General features: G+C 39.2%; 1 protein-coding gene across 1 annotated transcript in view; it reads left to right on the top strand.

Moving 5' to 3' along the window:
• CDC14B (cell division cycle 14B) overlaps positions 1–18790 on the top strand; it is a gene marked incomplete at both ends in the record, with an annotated part of 43826 nt that overhangs the window by 22875 nt on the left and 2161 nt on the right. Inside the window, 8 exons of the mRNA XM_084277999.1 lie at positions 2609–2675; positions 4096–4158; positions 5098–5185; positions 5535–5765; positions 6952–7090; positions 7225–7378; positions 8145–8245; positions 17497–17613. Of these exons, the coding sequence (XP_084134125.1) occupies positions 2609–2675; positions 4096–4158; positions 5098–5185; positions 5535–5765; positions 6952–7090; positions 7225–7378; positions 8145–8245; positions 17497–17613 (960 nt within the window). The remainder of the gene's footprint in view (positions 1–2608; positions 2676–4095; positions 4159–5097; positions 5186–5534; positions 5766–6951; positions 7091–7224; positions 7379–8144; positions 8246–17496; positions 17614–18790) is intronic.

The raw sequence follows: 18790 nt of genomic DNA, 5'->3' as shown, positions 1-18790 counted from the left end.
TGGTGCATCAAGATAGTAGCTTTTCACTAAGGTTGTACACGCTGCCCAAATTCCCAGACTATCACTTCACCAGCACTACTGAAAGAAACGCATTAGATGTGTTATATTTAAGACTGAGACCTGACTTCTGACACCATGCATGGGATAAACAGTATAGCCTGCTGAAGCATCTACAAACCTTACCATTTTCTTGAGTTTACTAGTGCAACTAAACCTGGTGCAAACAGAGGAATTCAGATTACATTAATGATTAACAGAGGTGCTAGTCTGGGCTCTCTTCCTTGAAGACCTTTTCCTCACTGTAAAAACCAGTCCTTCACATAGAATAATAAGAAGTCAGTGGGGTAGTTGCTTCTTAATGCCATTATTAACATGATACCTCTTTGTTAGCAGGATGCAAAGAATTTCTTTTTTCCCTTCCAGAATCACAGTGAGGTTGGAAGGGATCTCTAGAGGTCTTCTGGTCCAACATCCCTGCTCAAGCAGGGCCACCTAGAGCTGGTTGCCCAGCACCATGTCCGGACAGCTTTTGAATGTCTCCAAACCTCACAGGGCAACTTGTTCCAGTGCTCAGTCACACTCAGAGTGGAAAAAAATGGTTCCTGATGTTCAAAGGGAACATCCAGTGTTTCAGTTTGTGCCCATTGTCACTGGCACCACTGCAAAGTGCCTGGCCCTGCTTAATTTGCACCTTTGCTTCAGGAATTTATATACATTGAGAAGGTACCCTCAAGCCTTCTCTTCTCCAGGTTCAACAGTCCAAGCCCTCTCAACTTTTCCTTTTATGTGAGATGGTCCAGTCCTTTAACCACCTTTGCAGCCCTTTGCTGAACTCTCTTCTTTATGTCCATACCTCTCTTGCACTGAGGAGTACAGAACTGAGCACAGTACTCCAGATATGGCCTCACTGGTGCTTTGGAGAGGGGAAGCATCACTGCCTTCAACCTGTGGGCAAAACTTTGTCTAGTGACTTTATCTAGTGCAGTCCAGGGTACCATTAGCCTGTGTCACAGGGCACATTGCTGACTTATGTTCAACTTGGTGTCCACCAGGTCCTTCTCTGCAAAGCTGTTTTCCAGCTGGCCAGCCCTAGGCCTCTACTAGTACCTGGGGTAGTTCTTTCCCAGGTGCAGAACTCACTGGATTTCATGAGTCTTGTCAGCCGATTTCTGAAGTCTGTCAGGGTTCCTCTGGAGGGCAGCATGACCCTAGCTAGTAAAGACTGAGGCAACGGCAGCATTCAGTACCACAGCTTTTTCTATGTCCTGTCTAACCAGGCCCCCTGTCTCACTGAACAGTGTCCACATCTTCCCTAGTCTGCCTTATGTTGCTGATGTACTTACAGAATCACAGGCTGGAAGGGGTTGGAAGGAGCACCTCTGGAGATCATTTAGTCAGACCCATCTGGATGCAATCCTGTGCCATGTGCTCTAAGTAATCCTGTTCTATCAGGGGGGTTGGCCCCAAGTGGACAAGGCTCTGTGAATGTGAGGCTGCAGTGCTCTGATCCACTTGTTCTTCAAGTCAGGTAGCCTGACACCCACTACAATGACACCTTTACCTGTCCTCTTTTACCTGAATGGGGTTCTGGTGTTTCCTTTTCCAGCTGATTACACACACATGCACACACACATACACACCCCCCTTCACACTGATTCATTAGAGAAGAAAAGGCTGCAAACAAACTGTAGAGACAGCCACCCAGGTTCCTCAGAAGTTCTTCCTCCTCCCAGCAGAAATTTGAACACGCTACATTTTTTCCTGTTTTTTAAGCATTAATGATTCTTCGCTGATGAGAGCTACATGGTCTCAGAAGGTGATGTTCTGCCAAGATGTAACACTCTTTTATGTAGATTCAGTTTTGGGTTTTGACTTGACTATAGAATTCCTGTAGAAAGCACTGCAGAATAAAGCATACGGAATCTAATAATGGTCACTTAGACTATGCCATCCTTGGATCAACAGAACTAAAGAAATTGTAGCTGAAAGAAGGGGTTTTAATGAAAACCAGTTTCCCCTTATTTTTGCTCATTAGCTATTCTATGCATCTTAAGGAAAGCAAGTGTTTTAATGTATCTACACAAAAGCATATCTTAGTTTCATTAAGAAGGCAGTGTTCATGTGTGTATACATAGAATGCGTGTGCACAGCATCTTTTTTAATGGAGATTGAAGAAAAAATTTGCAGTGTATTACAGTTTGACTTTTTCAAAAGTGTACTTCTGATGAAAATGTTCTAAAAGTATAAGTTAGAATACAGTGCCAGTTCAGGCGTTAATTGCCTGTTTGTGTTGTCTGTTCTTCAGTGATATGAGCACTACAACTGGTGTGTTTCAGCCTTCATGTCAGAAATTGAACATGCCAGCTTTACCAAAACTATAACTGGAATAATCTTACTCTTCAGTCATCTCTTAACACAATTTATTTTATGTTTTGTTACTATTGTAAGATGAAAAGTGCTGTAAATGAAGTTATTTGACATAGTAATTTCACTGTGATAGTAATTAGCTCTAAGCAATTTTTAATGGTGTTTTAGACAAATATATTCAATTGCTTTCACTTGTATTTAAGTGCGATAATTTTACTGTTTTGATCGTCTTATGTTGTAGGGATGCTTCCTTTGGTACTTGCAGTTTTCATCTGACATTGCTGGACTGTTTTCATGCAATAAACAAGGTCAGTAAGATGATACTGTTTGTATTGCAAAAGGTCAGCTAAGTACTGCCCAGCAGATATAACAAAGGCTTAGGAAGCTAGGATCCTGTTAGACCTGTGCTGTAGCAGATTTACTGATTGTCTGTATTATTATGTATTATTATTGTAGCAAAACTCTTGGGTATGGTATGCCTGGAAGTCAACAAATATCATATAATGAGCTAACAAAGATTTTTAAAGAGGGAATTTGGAGGCTTTTTTTGCGTAATCTTCCCGGACATTCATTCATTCCTGAAACCCCTAAGTATTGTGTGATAGATTCATATATGGCCCCCAATGTGACATTTTAAGCTGAATATAGCCTTTGAAAGTGGTTTTAAGTTGCATAGGGATACTTTTTAGGCATTTGCAGCATGTGCTGATGACTTAACGTTTTGCTCTAGTAATACCAATAGAACAAATATTATGAGGTAGATGCTTTAAAAAAAAATACTACAAATTATGATAAACTAGTGTTTTACAGCAATGCAGTGGTGAAGTAAAATTGTGTTGAAGGACAGGCGAACATATATGCATTATTTTTGTTCTGTGTATGTAGTGAAATGGGGAATTCTGCAGCTGTCTGTGCTACTACAGGCTTTTGTATTACATGTCTCTCTGCCAAATACTGGTTGTTTTACTGATTAAGCCAGCTTCTTGCAGATTTGTGATTTTCAACATTCTTGGGTGTTTTGGTATTGGCTGCTTGTGTGCCAAGTCTGGTGAATTGCTATTCTTCTTAGTACCAGCGAGCGGCAAGGAAAACTACAGAAAGAGTGCCGTGAAAGAGCGGATTCAAATGTATTATTTTGCATATCTGGAGAGATGGGATTTATCTGTGTTTGTGCTTAACAAGCGGGTAAACTGCCAGTTACACAATTATTTTATTATTTTTTTTTTATACAAAATTAAATATAATTGTTGTGGATAATTACAGGACATCAGGGTCCACGCAGAGTGTCTGCTTGGGGCTGTGTGTCTGCAAACAATTTAAAATCAATGAAGACATTAGCATTATAATAAGAGTGAATAGCATTCATGCACAAAATATTTGCCATCCTTGAATGCAGACTTTAGAATATGCTCATAATTTCAATAAATATTTTTTGCCAGTTATTCTTCTCTTTTTTTTTTTGTTTTACTGCTAGCAGTAGGAAAAAGACTGAATGCTTCTATAGTCAGGAATTTTGTAGTGATTCGATGAAAACAGGAAAGAGTGGATTTGCTTGTCTCCATTCATATTAAAATTTACAAATTTTATTTGAAGCAAGACTGATTTTTCAGATATATGAGGAAATCTCTCTGAAAGAGTACAACTATTATTAAGGGGCTTTCAGTAACCGAGAAGAGTGATAAATTGAAAAGACATTGTCTTTGTTAAAAGCTGTATTCTGAATTTTAGGCTTTGCAATATGGTTTCCTGGATTTCAATACATTTGATGTAAATGAATATGAGCATTACGAAGTAAGTGTTCAATATCAATCTTCTGATTTGTTTGTTGTTACTAATGCTAAGATGATTGTGTATAATACATGCTGCTGTTGCTGTTGTTGTATTAGGCTCCATTTCTGGTTTGTCTCTTCTAAACTTTGATTGTTAAATAAAAATATGCTCTGCGTGGTCAGAGAGAGAATATTAAAATTCAGATTTAAGCATAGTCAGCCTCAAACATGGGGGAAAGCAGAAACCAAATCTGAAACAAATACTTTTTTCCATTATTGCCTAAGCCCTGGAAGATGACTGGGGAGTGGGAATTTGGCCATCTTTTAGAGGTCATACATATTCTTGAGAAGTCCTGATGAGAAACGAGAGGGTTTACAAGTCCAAGTCTAACTGAATTCTGGGCAGTGATTAAAGATTATATCTATGAACACATGGAAGAAGTATAATAAAACTCTTTGAGGTAAAGAAGGAAGCGGGGGATGGGAAACATTCAAGCCTCTAAAACTCACTTTTGGACAGGGGAAATAAGTGTGACAATGAAGGAACTGCAACCCTTCACTGTATGCAGTCGCAGAAATGCAAAGCTTCCCGTTCACCTGCAAAGAGAAAATTAAGTGTTCTTAGAATCTAAAAAAAATAATTATTTAAATTGCGGACAGAGATAAGGCCAAGGTCATAATTTAGGAACCTACAAAAAAATTAAAATTGGAAGTTGCCCTTTATCTGAAAGGCATCAGTTGTGGTGTTCTAACAGTCTTAATTTAGAAAGAGGAGAAAACAGGCAAGAAATGTGAGGTTGAGAGCATCTGGCATCCTCCCAGTGGAACAGAAAGCAGGCAACTAACGTGACTTTCTTTGGCAAAAGTTGTACATCACTTCTATCTAGCATGTATTTTGAAACAATAAGGAAAAGCCTGAAAATACAGGGATAATGATAAACCAAGCATTTTCTCTTGACAGAGAGCAGAAAATGGAGATTTTAACTGGATAATACCAAACAAATTCATTGCCTTCAGTGGACCTCATTCAAGAAGTAAAATTGAAAATGGTATGCTTAAAAAAGGAGGTGGGGGAGAGAAGCCCACTGCTTTCTTAGTTGATTGCTATCAGTAAGATAAAAATTGTTCCTCAAACAGTGTGTTTTTTCCTTGGCTCTTTTTCTTTCATATGAACCCTGGCAGTAACACTTTAATGCTTGGTTTAATTGTATCTGACCTAGGTGATTATGTTAAAATTCCATTTTCGATTGGTCTGTTTCTTTACGTTGATCATGAGTTCTGTTTTGAAAGTGTTTTAATCTCTTGGTTTTGAGCCTTTGTTTCTTTCTGCAGTTTGAGCCTTACTCTCTTCTTTTTTTTTTCCTTTTTTTCTTATTTTTTTCCCCTTTTTTCAAATAGGCTATCCCCATCATGCTCCAGAGGCTTATTTCCCATACTTCAGGAAACACAAGGTCACCACTATAATACGCCTCAACAAAAAACTGTACGATGCCAAGCGATTCACAGATGCTGGATTTGAGCATTTTGACCTCTTCTTTGCTGATGGAAGCACACCTAGTGATACTATAGTTAAAACATTTCTAAATATTTGTGAAAATGCTGAAGGTGTTATAGCCGTTCATTGCAAAGGTATAGTATAAAGCCAGTTTATTCTACACGTGATGCGTATAGTTACAGTTCTTGAGGTATTTTGCACTATAATTCCACTACATGTAGTTACTAACTTCTCTGCCAAACTGCAGCTTTTCCATACCAATTCTCGATATGCTTCGGTTCTGCACTTCATCTTCTCATTTTTATTTTTTTTTTTAATTTCCAGAAAAGTCTTCCCAGCTGTTTCCAAGAATGAGGTTGGGGAGTGTGAGCTCGCCAATGTTAACAGCTCTTTTGCTAGAAAGTGTTAGCACTTTCAAAGGATGCTTTTGAGACGGAATTCAAAGTCCTGGCAAGGTTTATAGGTCTTCCTGAAAATAGATGGTTAAATATACCAAGTCATAAACTTTTGAAAATATCAATGCAGCTTTTTGAGGAGATTCCTCATAAAGTATGAATGTTCTTCCAGAACCACAGAAATCTTTATCCCTCGGAAACCGTTTGTACTAGCTGTATTGGGCATGCTGTGAAATTTCTGTTCCTCTGGAGTTAGACTGCCAAAGAAAAGACACTCAGAGCACGTCTAGGGCAGCTAGTATAAAAATACATTTTTCTATGGTTCTAGAGGATCTATGTTTCCCTTCCCACCCCATATTTAATATTCTGTTAGACATTTGATCTCCACAAACTTTGCCTTGCTAGTGTACCTGATAATGCAGGTACACTTATTTCTTAATGCATTTACCTGGGACCTGCAAAGACTGCATTTTTGTTCCTGGATCCGCTGCCTGTTTGTTGCATGTTTAACACCATTATAACGTGAAGAGGAAGAATTGCTAAAAACATCATCTTGCCTGTTGGGAAGCGAGTGCATACTGTTAGTCTCCAGTGGAATGTATGATCAATTTGTAAGAAGGTGCTTTGAGCATTTTGGGAAAAAGCCAGCTGTTTTATCCCATGCATAAAAACGTTCTCATAACTATATACATATTCATAGGTAGGTAAATAAAAATAGGTAGACATACAGGTATTTGTAAAGTCTCTGCCTTTGGAAGGTTACAGCATTCAAAAAAACATATGAACGATGTGATAGGTTGATTAGTAACAGCTTTCCTTAATAAACTAGGCTAGTAGCTATTTGTCCTAGTAACAACATCTGTAGCTGCAGCGGATTCCAGATGAAGATGGGTATGTAAAAGAAGCCATTTTTTATATTACACAGCTGGTCTTGGACGAACTGGCACACTTATTGCATGTTACATTATGAAGCATTATCGGATGACAGCTGCTGAAACTATTGCCTGGATTAGAATAAACAGACCTGGTTCAGTGATTGGACCACAACAACACTTCCTGCTGGAGTGAGTAGATTGACTGTAATTTATTCCAAAAATAGATCTAGATGTCTTTTTCTTCTTCTTTTATTGTACACTTAATAATCTTTGGTATTAACTTGCTGTGTTTTGGGCTTTTTTTTTTTCCCATGTTATGATAGCAAACAGGCAGAACTTTGGACAGAAGGAGATATTTTCCGTGCGAAGTTGAAAGGAAACCGTAAAATTGCTGTAACAAGAATTCTGTCAGGAGTAGATGACATTTCAATCAACGACACAAGAAACAGGAGAACCGTCCGGAAGGACATTGAACTGGTAACCATCTGAACGTGGTGCTGTTGTCAAAGTTATAACTGCTGTTGAGAGTCTCTGAGGTTCTGAACAAACCTGGGTATAGTAAAACTCTCGTCAGTTCTGTTTGGCCTTTTTGTATCAAAGGATGTGGGTGGGAGAAGTTATGGACAGAAGGTGTGAAAAATGAAGTGCAATATGCAGGTGAAGTAGAAGCACCCCTATAACACTGAAATAACTAGGTAAAAGTTTGAATAAAAAGAGTATTCAGGATTTGCAATCAAAAACACTGTGATTTTGGTTTGCACCATCTGTCATGTCAGTATGTGTGTTAAAAGGGAAGGCAGGAAAGGTTATTTGCTCTTCTTAGTTTCTAAGTAATTGCAGCCTTTACAATACCTTTTGATGCTGCTTTTTAAAAAAAATGGCAGTGCTGTTTTGAAAAGGCAAGTGAAGGAGGAAAGTGCTGTACTTGAGTGAATAATGTACAGTACTTAAGGAAGAATTTGAAAATATGTTTCCACTGTTTAAGGTAGACAACATTTTGATGCATGTCATTCATGACACCTCTTAATGGTTTACAGGTTTAAAAGCAGCAAACAGGAAACTGGAATGAACAGGATTGTTTTTATGCAAGAGAGTTGCCTTTGACATCATGCTATTATCCCAACTTTCCTATTGGAATATTTCTAATTTTAAGATAAATTGATCATATTTTGATGATAAGGTTATTCCTTAAACGTTTAAGTGCCTATATTTTAATGTCACCTTATCCTCCCCACTTACCCAGTACAGTGATGAAGATGAAACAAACTGTGTAACACAAGGTGATAAGCTTCGTGCCCTGAAAAGTAGAAGGCAGGCAAAATCTCCAACTGCCTCTCCGCTAACGTAAGTCAGTTTCTGAATGTATAAATGCCAGAAATAATTTTGTTTTCTTCTTTATGCATACTTTGTTTGCCCCAAAAAGTTTGTTGCCAAGGCTGCTTTTACTCATTTGAAACGAGCATGTGATTGATAGGCTCTCCAAGGCTTGGTGAAGGGCAAAGGAGGCAGGACAACTGGTTAAAGATACATGTCACTAGTTCTCCACATTGCCAGCAGTCTGCACTTTACAAGCTCCCATAGCATTTCTGAATGCTTTGCTTTTGATCACAAACATTCCCTCCTCTGTTGTGTGGGTAGCACAAAAATGGAAGAAGCTAAGTCAGTGTGGTGGTGTTTGATTGGCTGCAGTAAGGCGTGCACTGGTTCTTGAAGTCAACTCAGCTACCCAAGAAGAGTTGGAAGAAGAGTCTTTAACTTCCTTACATTTCCTCTTCCTTAGAGAAGAAATTTCCCTAAATTCTGTGGTCTGGTAGATCTGGAAGGCAGGGAAAAACACTGTTTCAGTAAATAAATTCAAAAGGAGTGCATCTCCATTGTGGAACCTGGTATGCTAGTCTTTTTTTATTTTAAACAAGTATGTAAACACCACTGTGTGAAAAGAAAAGTTTATAGTCACTTTTGCATCTGGGGTAGCTTGTGGTGATTAACTGCAGGTAGAAAAACTTTGTGTCTGCCCTTAGCTACAAGAGAAGGCAAGGTTTGCAAGGCGTTACCTGGATCTCATTGGTTTGCTAGAAAAGAAATGGTGACCCCTGGCTGTCAGATTGCTGCAAGCAGCACAGCACCAGAGTCGCAACCAAGAGGCAATTTGGCTTTTGTTGTGCTGCCTTTCTGAAGGGCAATGATGCTGCTAGCTGGGTTTTGGTTTATTTTCTTCTGTTGTGTTTTGGGTTTGGGGGTTTTTTGTGTTTTGTTTTGTTTTGTTTTTTTTTTTGGTTGGGTTTTTGTAAGACCAAACAGTGTCATCGGACTTGTAGGAAAAGGTGAGAGGCATGTGGCAAGAATGTGCTGAAGGTGATGGAATATGTCTTTGGAAACCCTTGCACATTGCTATGTATGAATCCTGCTTTTGTTTGAAAAGATTCTCCTATGTTCATGCTCAACATTTGCGCAGGCATTTGTGTAAGGAACAGCAGATACATAACAAAGCCTGTAACCAACTGACATTGGAAAAACCCAACACATCACCTCAGTTACTCAAATAACACAGGAAAAAACAGCTACCTTGCACATCAGCTTCTAAGGCACATGGTACCTTAGTTTACACTTCATAGTATTTTTTCATAAAAGCTACTTTAAGTCACGTAACAAAGGTTATGGAATATCTCATGCATAGAACAAACACAGATTTGTCTGTGAAGGTAGATAAATTGAATGATAATCCCTTCAGAGCCATAATCTTCAGGTACACAGGCTGTCAACTACTGAAATACTACATTCATGAAGTATTCTGCAACGTTACTGCTCTAATGAAAACTAGTTAGCTTACAGCTCTGTAGAATTGAAATTATTGATCTAGAGATTAAGTTGAGGGTTTTTTTATAGTGTGCTTTGTGGCCCAGGGAGCTGGAAGTTTCCTCCTCCTGTTCTGCTGAGTTATTTGTATGGTGTGCAGCTTATACTGAAATAATTTGGTGAAAAATTAATGCGTAACTTAGTACACTCTTTGTGTTGTTATTATTAAACCAGAATATTCCTAGGAATACTTAGCTGCTCTACCTGAGTCAGAAGTCTTTCCTTCTAGAAGACATGTCAGTCTTTCTTCCTTTCAGTTTAGATAGTTAAAGATAAGTAATCTTGCAGTGAACTTGATCAATTTTATCTGAGCAAGCAAAAAGAAACTTCTGAATTCTCTATGTAGTCTTACTTCACTGGAAATTTTTTTTTTTTAAAAGGCAAAATAAGAGCACCATAAGCTGGGACAATTACAGTCTTTGAGAGAAAGCTAGAGGCATTGCTTATGTTTTAAGTCACAAGGGATTTGTGTATAACATTTGTTTAATGTATATTGAAGCTGGCTGTATAAACTATATCCTTTGATGGATGGAAACTTTGTTTTACGTTCTAATTAGCAATATTCTGCACCTTTGTCAACAGATTATGAATTAGCTTTTGTTACTTTGAACACAGAAAGGTAATATACCCCATCATCTGAGTGTCTACCTAAATTGCTCCCACAAGCTGATCTGGCTCTGATCTAACGTGTCAGTGTTAAAACATACCAGTGCAGAGTAGGATGAATGAACATAGAGCTGCCCAAGAGACGGCAGCAAGAGGTCAGAGATGTCCTGCCCCAGCGTGCACCTGTTTTCAAAAGGGTGATACAGAATTTTCTGCAATAGACAACTGCAGTGAGGATTTCAGAAGACTTGCTTTGATTCCAGCAACACGTGGATACTACATTTGGCAGTTTATGGTTGCATGTATTGTTTCCAGCCACAGAAGGTTAAGGAAATGCTTGGCCAAGGCTATAGAGCAATATGCTTTTGAAGAACTTAATACAAGCTAAAGTGCACCGGTAGCTTTTGCTTTTGAAATTTTTGTTCATCTTTTCCTCCCCCTCCAACCCCTTTTTAGATGGCTCCTAGCTATGCTGGTGTCTACACTGTGTAGCATTGTCATCTGGTGGATTGTATGTGGCTCCCTTCTGCCCAGCCTGCTATTCTGTCTAGATGGTTTAAGAACATAGTAACCATCAGGACCCCCTGAGAGAGAGCCACTGTGTAAGTGTCCCATTCCATTTCTCTACAATAGCTCACGCTTTCTGTCTAGTGTTTCTCATAAATGCATGTTTCCATACCATGTTTCTTACTGGCTTTGTTGCAAGAATAAATGTCACTGCTCTGGCTTGGTTGTATTTTTGTATATATTATTTGGAATAATTGAGTAATTTTTATGGCTGGCTTGCAATACAGAAAGGCACAGAGCTTTTATAATTAGGATAATCTATAATTTTTAAGCTTTTCTTCTCTGCATGCTTCTGCAAATAAGCAAAACTATGTAAGCAAAACTGTATTTGTAAAAAGGAAAAAGTACTGCTTTAAGACATGATCCTATCCTTTGCATATTGGAAATTAAGATGTTAGCTCCAGTTTTACTTGGAAATTCATGAATTTGCAAAGGAATTTAGTTTCCCAAAGGATGGTTTTATTCACTCAAGGCCAGGAATTAGGGTTTATTAGAAATGTCATTGGGTCTTCGTTTTTAGTAAGAGGTTGTAGTATTGAGGCAGTAAAATGGGACTTCTTTTTTCCTTTTTTAACATAGCAGAAAATGAGGCCGGTTGCAGTGTCAGGTCAAGGCTCACTTATTTACCCAGCCAATCAGTTTCCATCTTCTTTTGTTCTCTCTCTTTTTTTTTTTTTTAGTACAGCTTCATGAGACTAGTTAAATCCCTCCTTTATTTCGCTTGGATTCAGGAGCTGAGTAAAGCATTAGGCACATCAGTTTCTTGAGTACACTTTCCGTTCTTTCTGCACTCTGCTTTTGTCAGAGCAGCTGCAGTGATTGCTGTGCCTCACTTCCACTCAAGAGATCATCAAACGACAACTTAGGTCTTTTGGCCAAACAGCAGCATGCAGAACTGCCGGGAAACCCAAAGAGGAAGTTTTTGCTTGCTGCCATGCCTCCCTGGAGCTGCTCCCTCCACCACCACCACCTCCTTCAAAGCAAAAGGGTTACTTCAGTTGAGTGCATGAAATGTGGGTGCTCTCAGAGATAAAAAAAACAGGTCAGAAAAAAAGTGTTTTGCGACAGAGTAAGAAAGAAAAGGCATTTTCTTGCAGGACATTAAGGTTAAGTGTTTCTATCCTTTTTTACCTTTGGCCTTGCAGCATATAAAAAGTTATGGAACTCTTTCTGCTAAAGTAAATGGCCTAATAAGTAACAAACAGAACAGGGGGACTTGTGGACAACTTAATTATCCTATTAGCTTAAACTGAAGTCATCTTAATCTATTACTTTGGAGAAAAGAAAAAAAAACAACCCTAAAGATCACTTTAGCGATTTTTTTTCTTATGGGTACCTAATTTTGTCAAATAACATACTTAAATCAGAGGCTTGTTTTCAAAATTTTACATGGACTGTATTTTACATGTAGCAGTATTTCTTGTCTCAGTGTTTTCCAGAGGTCAGACCTCACATTTCTAAACACTGACAAAAAAGCTAAATTCACAACACTAGTTAAAAGACATAAAACAATATCCTTTCTTTCTGTGTACTGTAAGATCAGTTTCACTCAACTATCATCCTTGCTACCTCTTGTGGTGTCTGTGTTGTGAAAACTCCCATGCTAAAAGGAAAAAGAAAATTGTTTGATGTGGGCAAATGTGTCACAATGCAGGCAATTGGATTATTGGTGCTGCCGCCTTATAGTCGGCATTAACAGTCATACACTGTTGGTTTATGTCTGGGGAGAGAAAACATTTAAGCTTTTTTTGTTTTTTTTTTTAATGATGAACAAACTTTCTCTTCACTACACAGCTAGTTTCCCTTGTGTTTTAAGAGGTTGGATTGCCAGTCAGGATTGTGGCTCTCTCTGGGCTAGCTGGGCAGTCCGGCTGACTGAAGCCCTTTAGATGGAAGAATATGAGCCAATTGCTACCTGTCAGTGACTTGGAACACTGGTACAGGTCTCAGGCCCATTTTCCTGAAAATCATGAGGTGATGAAGGAGAAAACAATATTGTATTTGTCAGACCTTATAAAACAGGCAGCCTTGACAAGAATAAAATGCCCGTTGCATGTCAGAGAAGATATGTTTCTATGCAACCTCTCTCCCACTCATCCCTCCCTAGGTTACTATGGGAATTTCTCTTTTTTAAAACATTTGTTGTGCGGATTGATTTCTGTCCAAGATGTAGTACCTCGCTGCCATTTAAAGTTTTGTGGGTTTTGTCTCAGGTTTGGGGGTTTTGCCCCAACCAGAAGCTAAGCCCCACACAGCCCCACTCCCCTGGCAGGATGGGGGAGTGAACCAGAAGAGTGAAAGCAAGAAAGCTCCTGGGCTGAGATAAAGGCAGTGTAACAGGTAAAGCAAAGGTCATGCATGCGAACAAAGCAAAGCAGAACACGGAATTCATTGCCCACCTCCCATGGGCAGGCAGGTGTTCAGCCATCCCCAGGTCAGCAGGGCTCCATCACGCGTAACAGTTACTTAGGAAGACATCACCATCACTCTGAACATCCCCCTTCCTTCCCCTTTCTCCAGTCCCTCAAACGCTGAGCATGACATCGTGTGGTATGGAATACCGCTGTGGTCAGTTGGGGTCAGCTATCCTGGCTCTTTCCCCTCCTAACTCTGTCTGCACCCCCAGCCTCCTCACTAGTGGGGTGAAAAGCAGAAGAGCCCTTGGCTCTGTGCAAGCACTGCTCAGCAGTAGCAAAAACATGCCTGTATTACCAACGCCATTTCCAGCACCAATCCAAACCATCACCCTCTAGCAGCTACTTACTATGAAGCACAGGGATTTTGTGTCCTGGTGGTGTACCTGTCTTCCCACCCCACTCTGAGTTAAATGGTGAAAAAAAGTTGTGAACTATTTAAAAGGTGGTGCTACCAAACCTTGTTCCATTTCAGCAGGTTTTGATTTTGTTTAAAGACCAAGATATTAGCCTCAGAAAGAAAGTCATGTATAAACTGGTGTGGTGGTTGGGGAGTACATAAAGATCAGAGCTACCCAATGATGCTTCACTTGCAGATTAACTAGAGGTGAAAAATTCTTATGATGTACAAATTATGTATTTTATTAGTGTGGCCATTACAGCAACCTGCAGTCTGTGTTCAGGACATCTTCTGCTTTTTTTTTTTTTTAAATGATATTTGAGTTAGAAAAATCAATGTGTTCATCAGATGTGCTTTCTGCTGGTGTTTCTGTAAGTTGGTGGTTGTTATGTGCAGCATGACATGGCATGCCACTCTGTATGAGCAGTTACAAAGCAGTAAGGAAGGTGTCCTGAGGATCTTACCCTTCTCAGTTTGGGATTTTTCCTTTCTTTTTTGGGTTGGGTTTTTTTTTTTTTTTTTTTTTTGGTGCTGAGATTTTGAAAGGATCTCTCTACTGTGGCCTCACCTCATGTCCATTTTAAAGCCTGCCTGTCAAACCTGCTGTCAGTAGAGGTAGTCTAACTGCATTACATCAAAATTCCATTCATTAAAGATTGTATCTTCCCTTCCCTTAAACGTGTATCCAGAAGCATTCTAATAAAAGCTGTGAAAACACTGCTACTGCTCTTAAGCTGACAGTTGTTGGGCCTGAGCCAGCTTTAGGTGTTTAGTTGTAAGTGTCCCAACTAAACTCGTTAGCTGTAACAACAACATCACAGGAGGGTGTAAATGGGAATTTGCCTGTTGTCCTTGAGGTGCTATCAGCTTTGGAAGTCTAAAATTTTAGTCTGATTTAAACAAATCTGGTTATTCAGCAACTGTTTTATTCATGGAGATTTCAGTTAATCTTTACTCGTGTGTAGCCATCTGAAATTGTGTTATTGGTGAGATGTAAAGGTGGTCTATCTACTGAAGAGCAGCTGATGATGAAGGTTCTGCCATGCTCAACAGCTGGCTCTGAGTTGAACCTGTAAAGTCAGCCCATTCTCTTCCTACCCTTTGATAGACAGAGCAATCTTAAGAGAATGATGTTGTGGCTGGTTTTGGTTTTAAGGTGCAATTATATGTGGAGACTATAGATTACAGCCATTAGATCATGTTCCAATAATTTTTGCTTTCTATTACACACAATTTATAAAGATATAATGTATGTATATTTTCAAGGATAAAAGAGTATTTTTCCATATTTCTGCCTGCTTGAGCACTGTTAAACCAGCATATGCCATGGTTTGGTCACACATTTCTGTGACTAAATGGGGTTAAGCCAGCTTTGTACCTTTCCATTCAGTCCTGAAGTTGCTAGTGGCACAGATAAAAGGCACAATTTAGGTATTTTTCACCGCTGGTATAATTTTTAAAGCCTAGTTGAAAATGCAGTAGACTAAATTTGTTAATGTTGTATCACTGAAAAGAGAATTTTAAGTTTTAATACTAGACCTTGTTAGAAATGGTTTACAAACACAATTTAAATTATAAAGTGAATTTACAGCTTTTGAACTTTCTCACCTTGGGCATGCAAAAAGAGTGTGGAGAGCAGGCTGAGGGAGGTTCTCTGCCCCATCTACTCTGCCCTGGTGTGGCCACAGCCTGAACTGTGTGCAGTTCGGGGGTACCCCATTAAAGACAGACTGGGAACTGCTGGAGAAGGTCCAGCCGAGGGCTGTGGAGATCATGAGGGGCCTGGAGCATCTCTCATGTGAGGAAAGGCCGAGAGAGCTGGGGCTGTTTAGCCTGGAGAAAAGAAGACTGAGAGGGGATCTCATCAATGCTTATAAACATCTAAAGGACAGGTGTCAAGAGGATGGGGCCAAACTCTTTTCAGTGGTGCCCAGTGACAGGACAAGGGGCAATAGGCACAAATGGGAATGCAGGAAGTTCCTGAACATGAGAAAAATCTTCACTCTTAGGGTGTCAGAGCACTGGAACAGGCCCCTTCCAGCCCCTGCCATTCTGTGTGATTCTGTGAACGTATTTCTGTTAGAAGAATTTGTGCTGTCTACAGAAGAGTGATGTGATGTCAAAGAGATCTGGGTTTTGTTTTCAATCTCTTGAATAACTGATTCCTCCAACTTTGAATGTATTGTGTTTACAGTCGAATTAGCTTTTCCATTTTGATTGTACTTGCTATTACAGTCTCGTATCTTATCTCAGAGGAAGAGAAGACTTGTTTTGGACCTTTGCAAATCTAATTAGAAGGTTTTGCAAGTCTGAATTATTAAGAGGTCAAACAGAAATTTAAAATACTTGAACTTTGTGGTTTTGAGGTCATCTGTTTGCTGAACAGCCTAGAAGTACACGGTAAATAAGATGGCTGATCAGTTTTACTGCTGTAAAGAATTTAGTTTAGATTAAATTGTGTTATCTCCAGTACATATTGTAATTCTGGTATCTAACCTATGTAAACCAGCGAAAGCATATAGGGTTTTTTGCCATTTCTGGTTTTGATGAATTATGTTATGTGAGTATGAAGCTACGCAAATTTTCTCTCATGTATGTCTGTCCACTTCTGCTCCAAAAGTGACATTTCATGTTCATATCTAGGATCTCTTGAAAACAGTTTCTTCAGAGTATTAATCGACCAGTCTGCACTATTCACAACTTAATGAAGAGTTTGATTTCCAATCTAATGTAATCTGCCGATGCAGATGGACTCAGTGAAGCCACTGAAGTTTTAGAGTCCAATAATCACAGGGGGAAAAACCAGTAATAGCTAAGTTACTCTTAGCTTTGAATCTCCAAAGTGATGTGAAGTTTTATACTTGGCATCTTGCACAGATGGAATGACTAGGGAGTAGACACATGAAACAATGCACTGAATAGAGAGATACTTGTGGGCTCCATTGGCCCGTTGTCACTATTTGCCTCCATAGTATCATTACTTCAGTACAAGTATTTAGGAGTACAGAACTACAAACCAGGTGACTGGTGGCTAAAACCAGTTGTTTGCATTTTGGTTATTGGTGTAAGCAACACTAGGACATATCTGCCTGTTCAGGAAATAGCCAATATATTGCTTGAGCCTTCCAGAGAAGGGGTTGAGCACAGCCAGCATGTAAAGCTGAGCTTTGAGTATGGTGTAGCAATTCCTCGTAAGTAACAATGCCAGTACACGCAGTGATTTTCCTGGCATAGTGTGTTGGAAGGGGATGTCTTACCTTTAATTGTAGAAGATTGAGAGGTTGATCTTCACAAATTTAATTACTTAGGGTTTTTTCCTGAATTCCTTTCTGTGTGAGTCTGGAAAATAATGCATATTTTTGTTGTCTACTTCAGATTTTATCTTTTGTTTGGTTGTCATAATTTGAAATACAATTTCCGAGACTTTTGTTTTCCAAAAACCTGACAGGGAACTCAAAACCATTAATTTAATCAATTCTTTGAAAGAAAAAACCCCCACCAAACAACAAATAAAACCAAAACCCCCAAACTGCCATACTTCTAATAAAACAACTTGCGTTAACATAGTTATAGCAAGGATGTTATAAAGAGAAGGGTGTGTTTCAGGCAGAAAAAAATTTTGCTTTTCAGAATGATTTGTGAAAAGCCAGCTGGTTACCTGTTTGCTCTGCTGCAATTGTAATATCCTCTTTTCAGTGTTTTCTTAGAAACTTTCAGGTTATGTAATCTTTCTTTTTTCCTACTCTTTTCAGAGTAATTCTGCAGTCCAGTGTTCAGAAAAATAAAACCTCTGAACCTAGCATTTCTGACAGTACAGACATTACTAAAAGAACTACCAGGTCTGCTGCAAGAAAAAACAGTTTAAAAAGGTGAGAGTTACTCTCTTTACAGATCCAGTAACTGTTCTTTAGGCAAATACTTTGAGCCGGTGTATCCATTGCTGACAGGAGCTTTTGCCACAGTTCAGCTCCTCCTCCTCTTCCTAGCAATGGGAAATGAGAAACAATTTTATGGTTTGTGTCATGTGGGAAGAATATCTGGAGCCTTAAGGAGTAACATCATTTGTTAATATTGCTCAGTCTTTCAGCTTTTGGAATTTTATATTGTAATTCCTAATGTGAGCCAGAGTTACTGGAGGTGACTGATTTGGGTGACAACAACAGCAACAAAAAACGCCTTTCTTCACCAAACCTCTGCCTGCAGTAAGAGGTGGAGAAGTTGTTCACAGCACTAAGCCCGTTATGAGTCGGTACATGAATTCTCAAAACTAAGCAGAGTTGATGGACAGGTGAAACGCAGTCAGTGGAGAGATGAAGTGTATCAAATGCATGGGCATACTAGTATGAAGTTTTGATATGAGGCAGAGGGAATGACCAATACCTGAACCAAACCTGTTCAGTAAAGCTTAATGACATTTTAAAGTGGGATGGATTTTTGCAAGGCTGAAAGTGCCCACTGCCATATGGTCGCACTACTGTGCTGCTTCTTTGCGTGTGCCAAGTGTCCATGCCCCTTTTTACAGCAGGTCTCTGGGCCACTGTCAGTGGTGAGCCTGGGAGTGTAGCTTAAAACAATTTCTGAGCCATTTCCAGTGGTTCCAGTCAAACAGAATTTGCCTTGCACTTAGAGTGAGAAAACAAATTTGGCTGGGTCTGCCATGTGCTGAAAGAGATGTACTCCTGTTGGGAAGAGCAAAAAGGTGGCAGATTGCATGAAAAAAAAAAAAAGGTAGCTGTGTAGCTTGATTTATAAATATTGCTGAAAATTCTAAGGTCCTGTGCAGCTTTTTTCCCCACAGAGCTTTTCTTTCCCTGTCCTCGTCCTGTTACCTTGAAGGTAACAGAAGTTATGGAAAAATTCACTCTTGTGGGACAGCAGAAATGGTCATTAATAGTGGACTGCAGCCAGTTCCAGTCAGAGTATTTTAAGTGGTGGCCACATGAATTACATTTTGACTCATGTAACAGTATGTTTGAAAAAAACATCTTTTTGCCTGAAATGCATGCTTTACTAAAAATCTGAATTATTTGTTGCAGTTTTCCTGGT

Source organism: Gallinula chloropus (genome assembly GCF_964237585.1).
Source record: "Gallinula chloropus genome assembly, chromosome: Z".
Classification (NCBI taxonomy): domain Eukaryota; kingdom Metazoa; phylum Chordata; class Aves; order Gruiformes; family Rallidae; genus Gallinula; species Gallinula chloropus.
The sequence above is the reverse complement of the archived record's forward strand: the minus strand, read 5'-3'. Positions and strand labels throughout refer to the sequence as shown.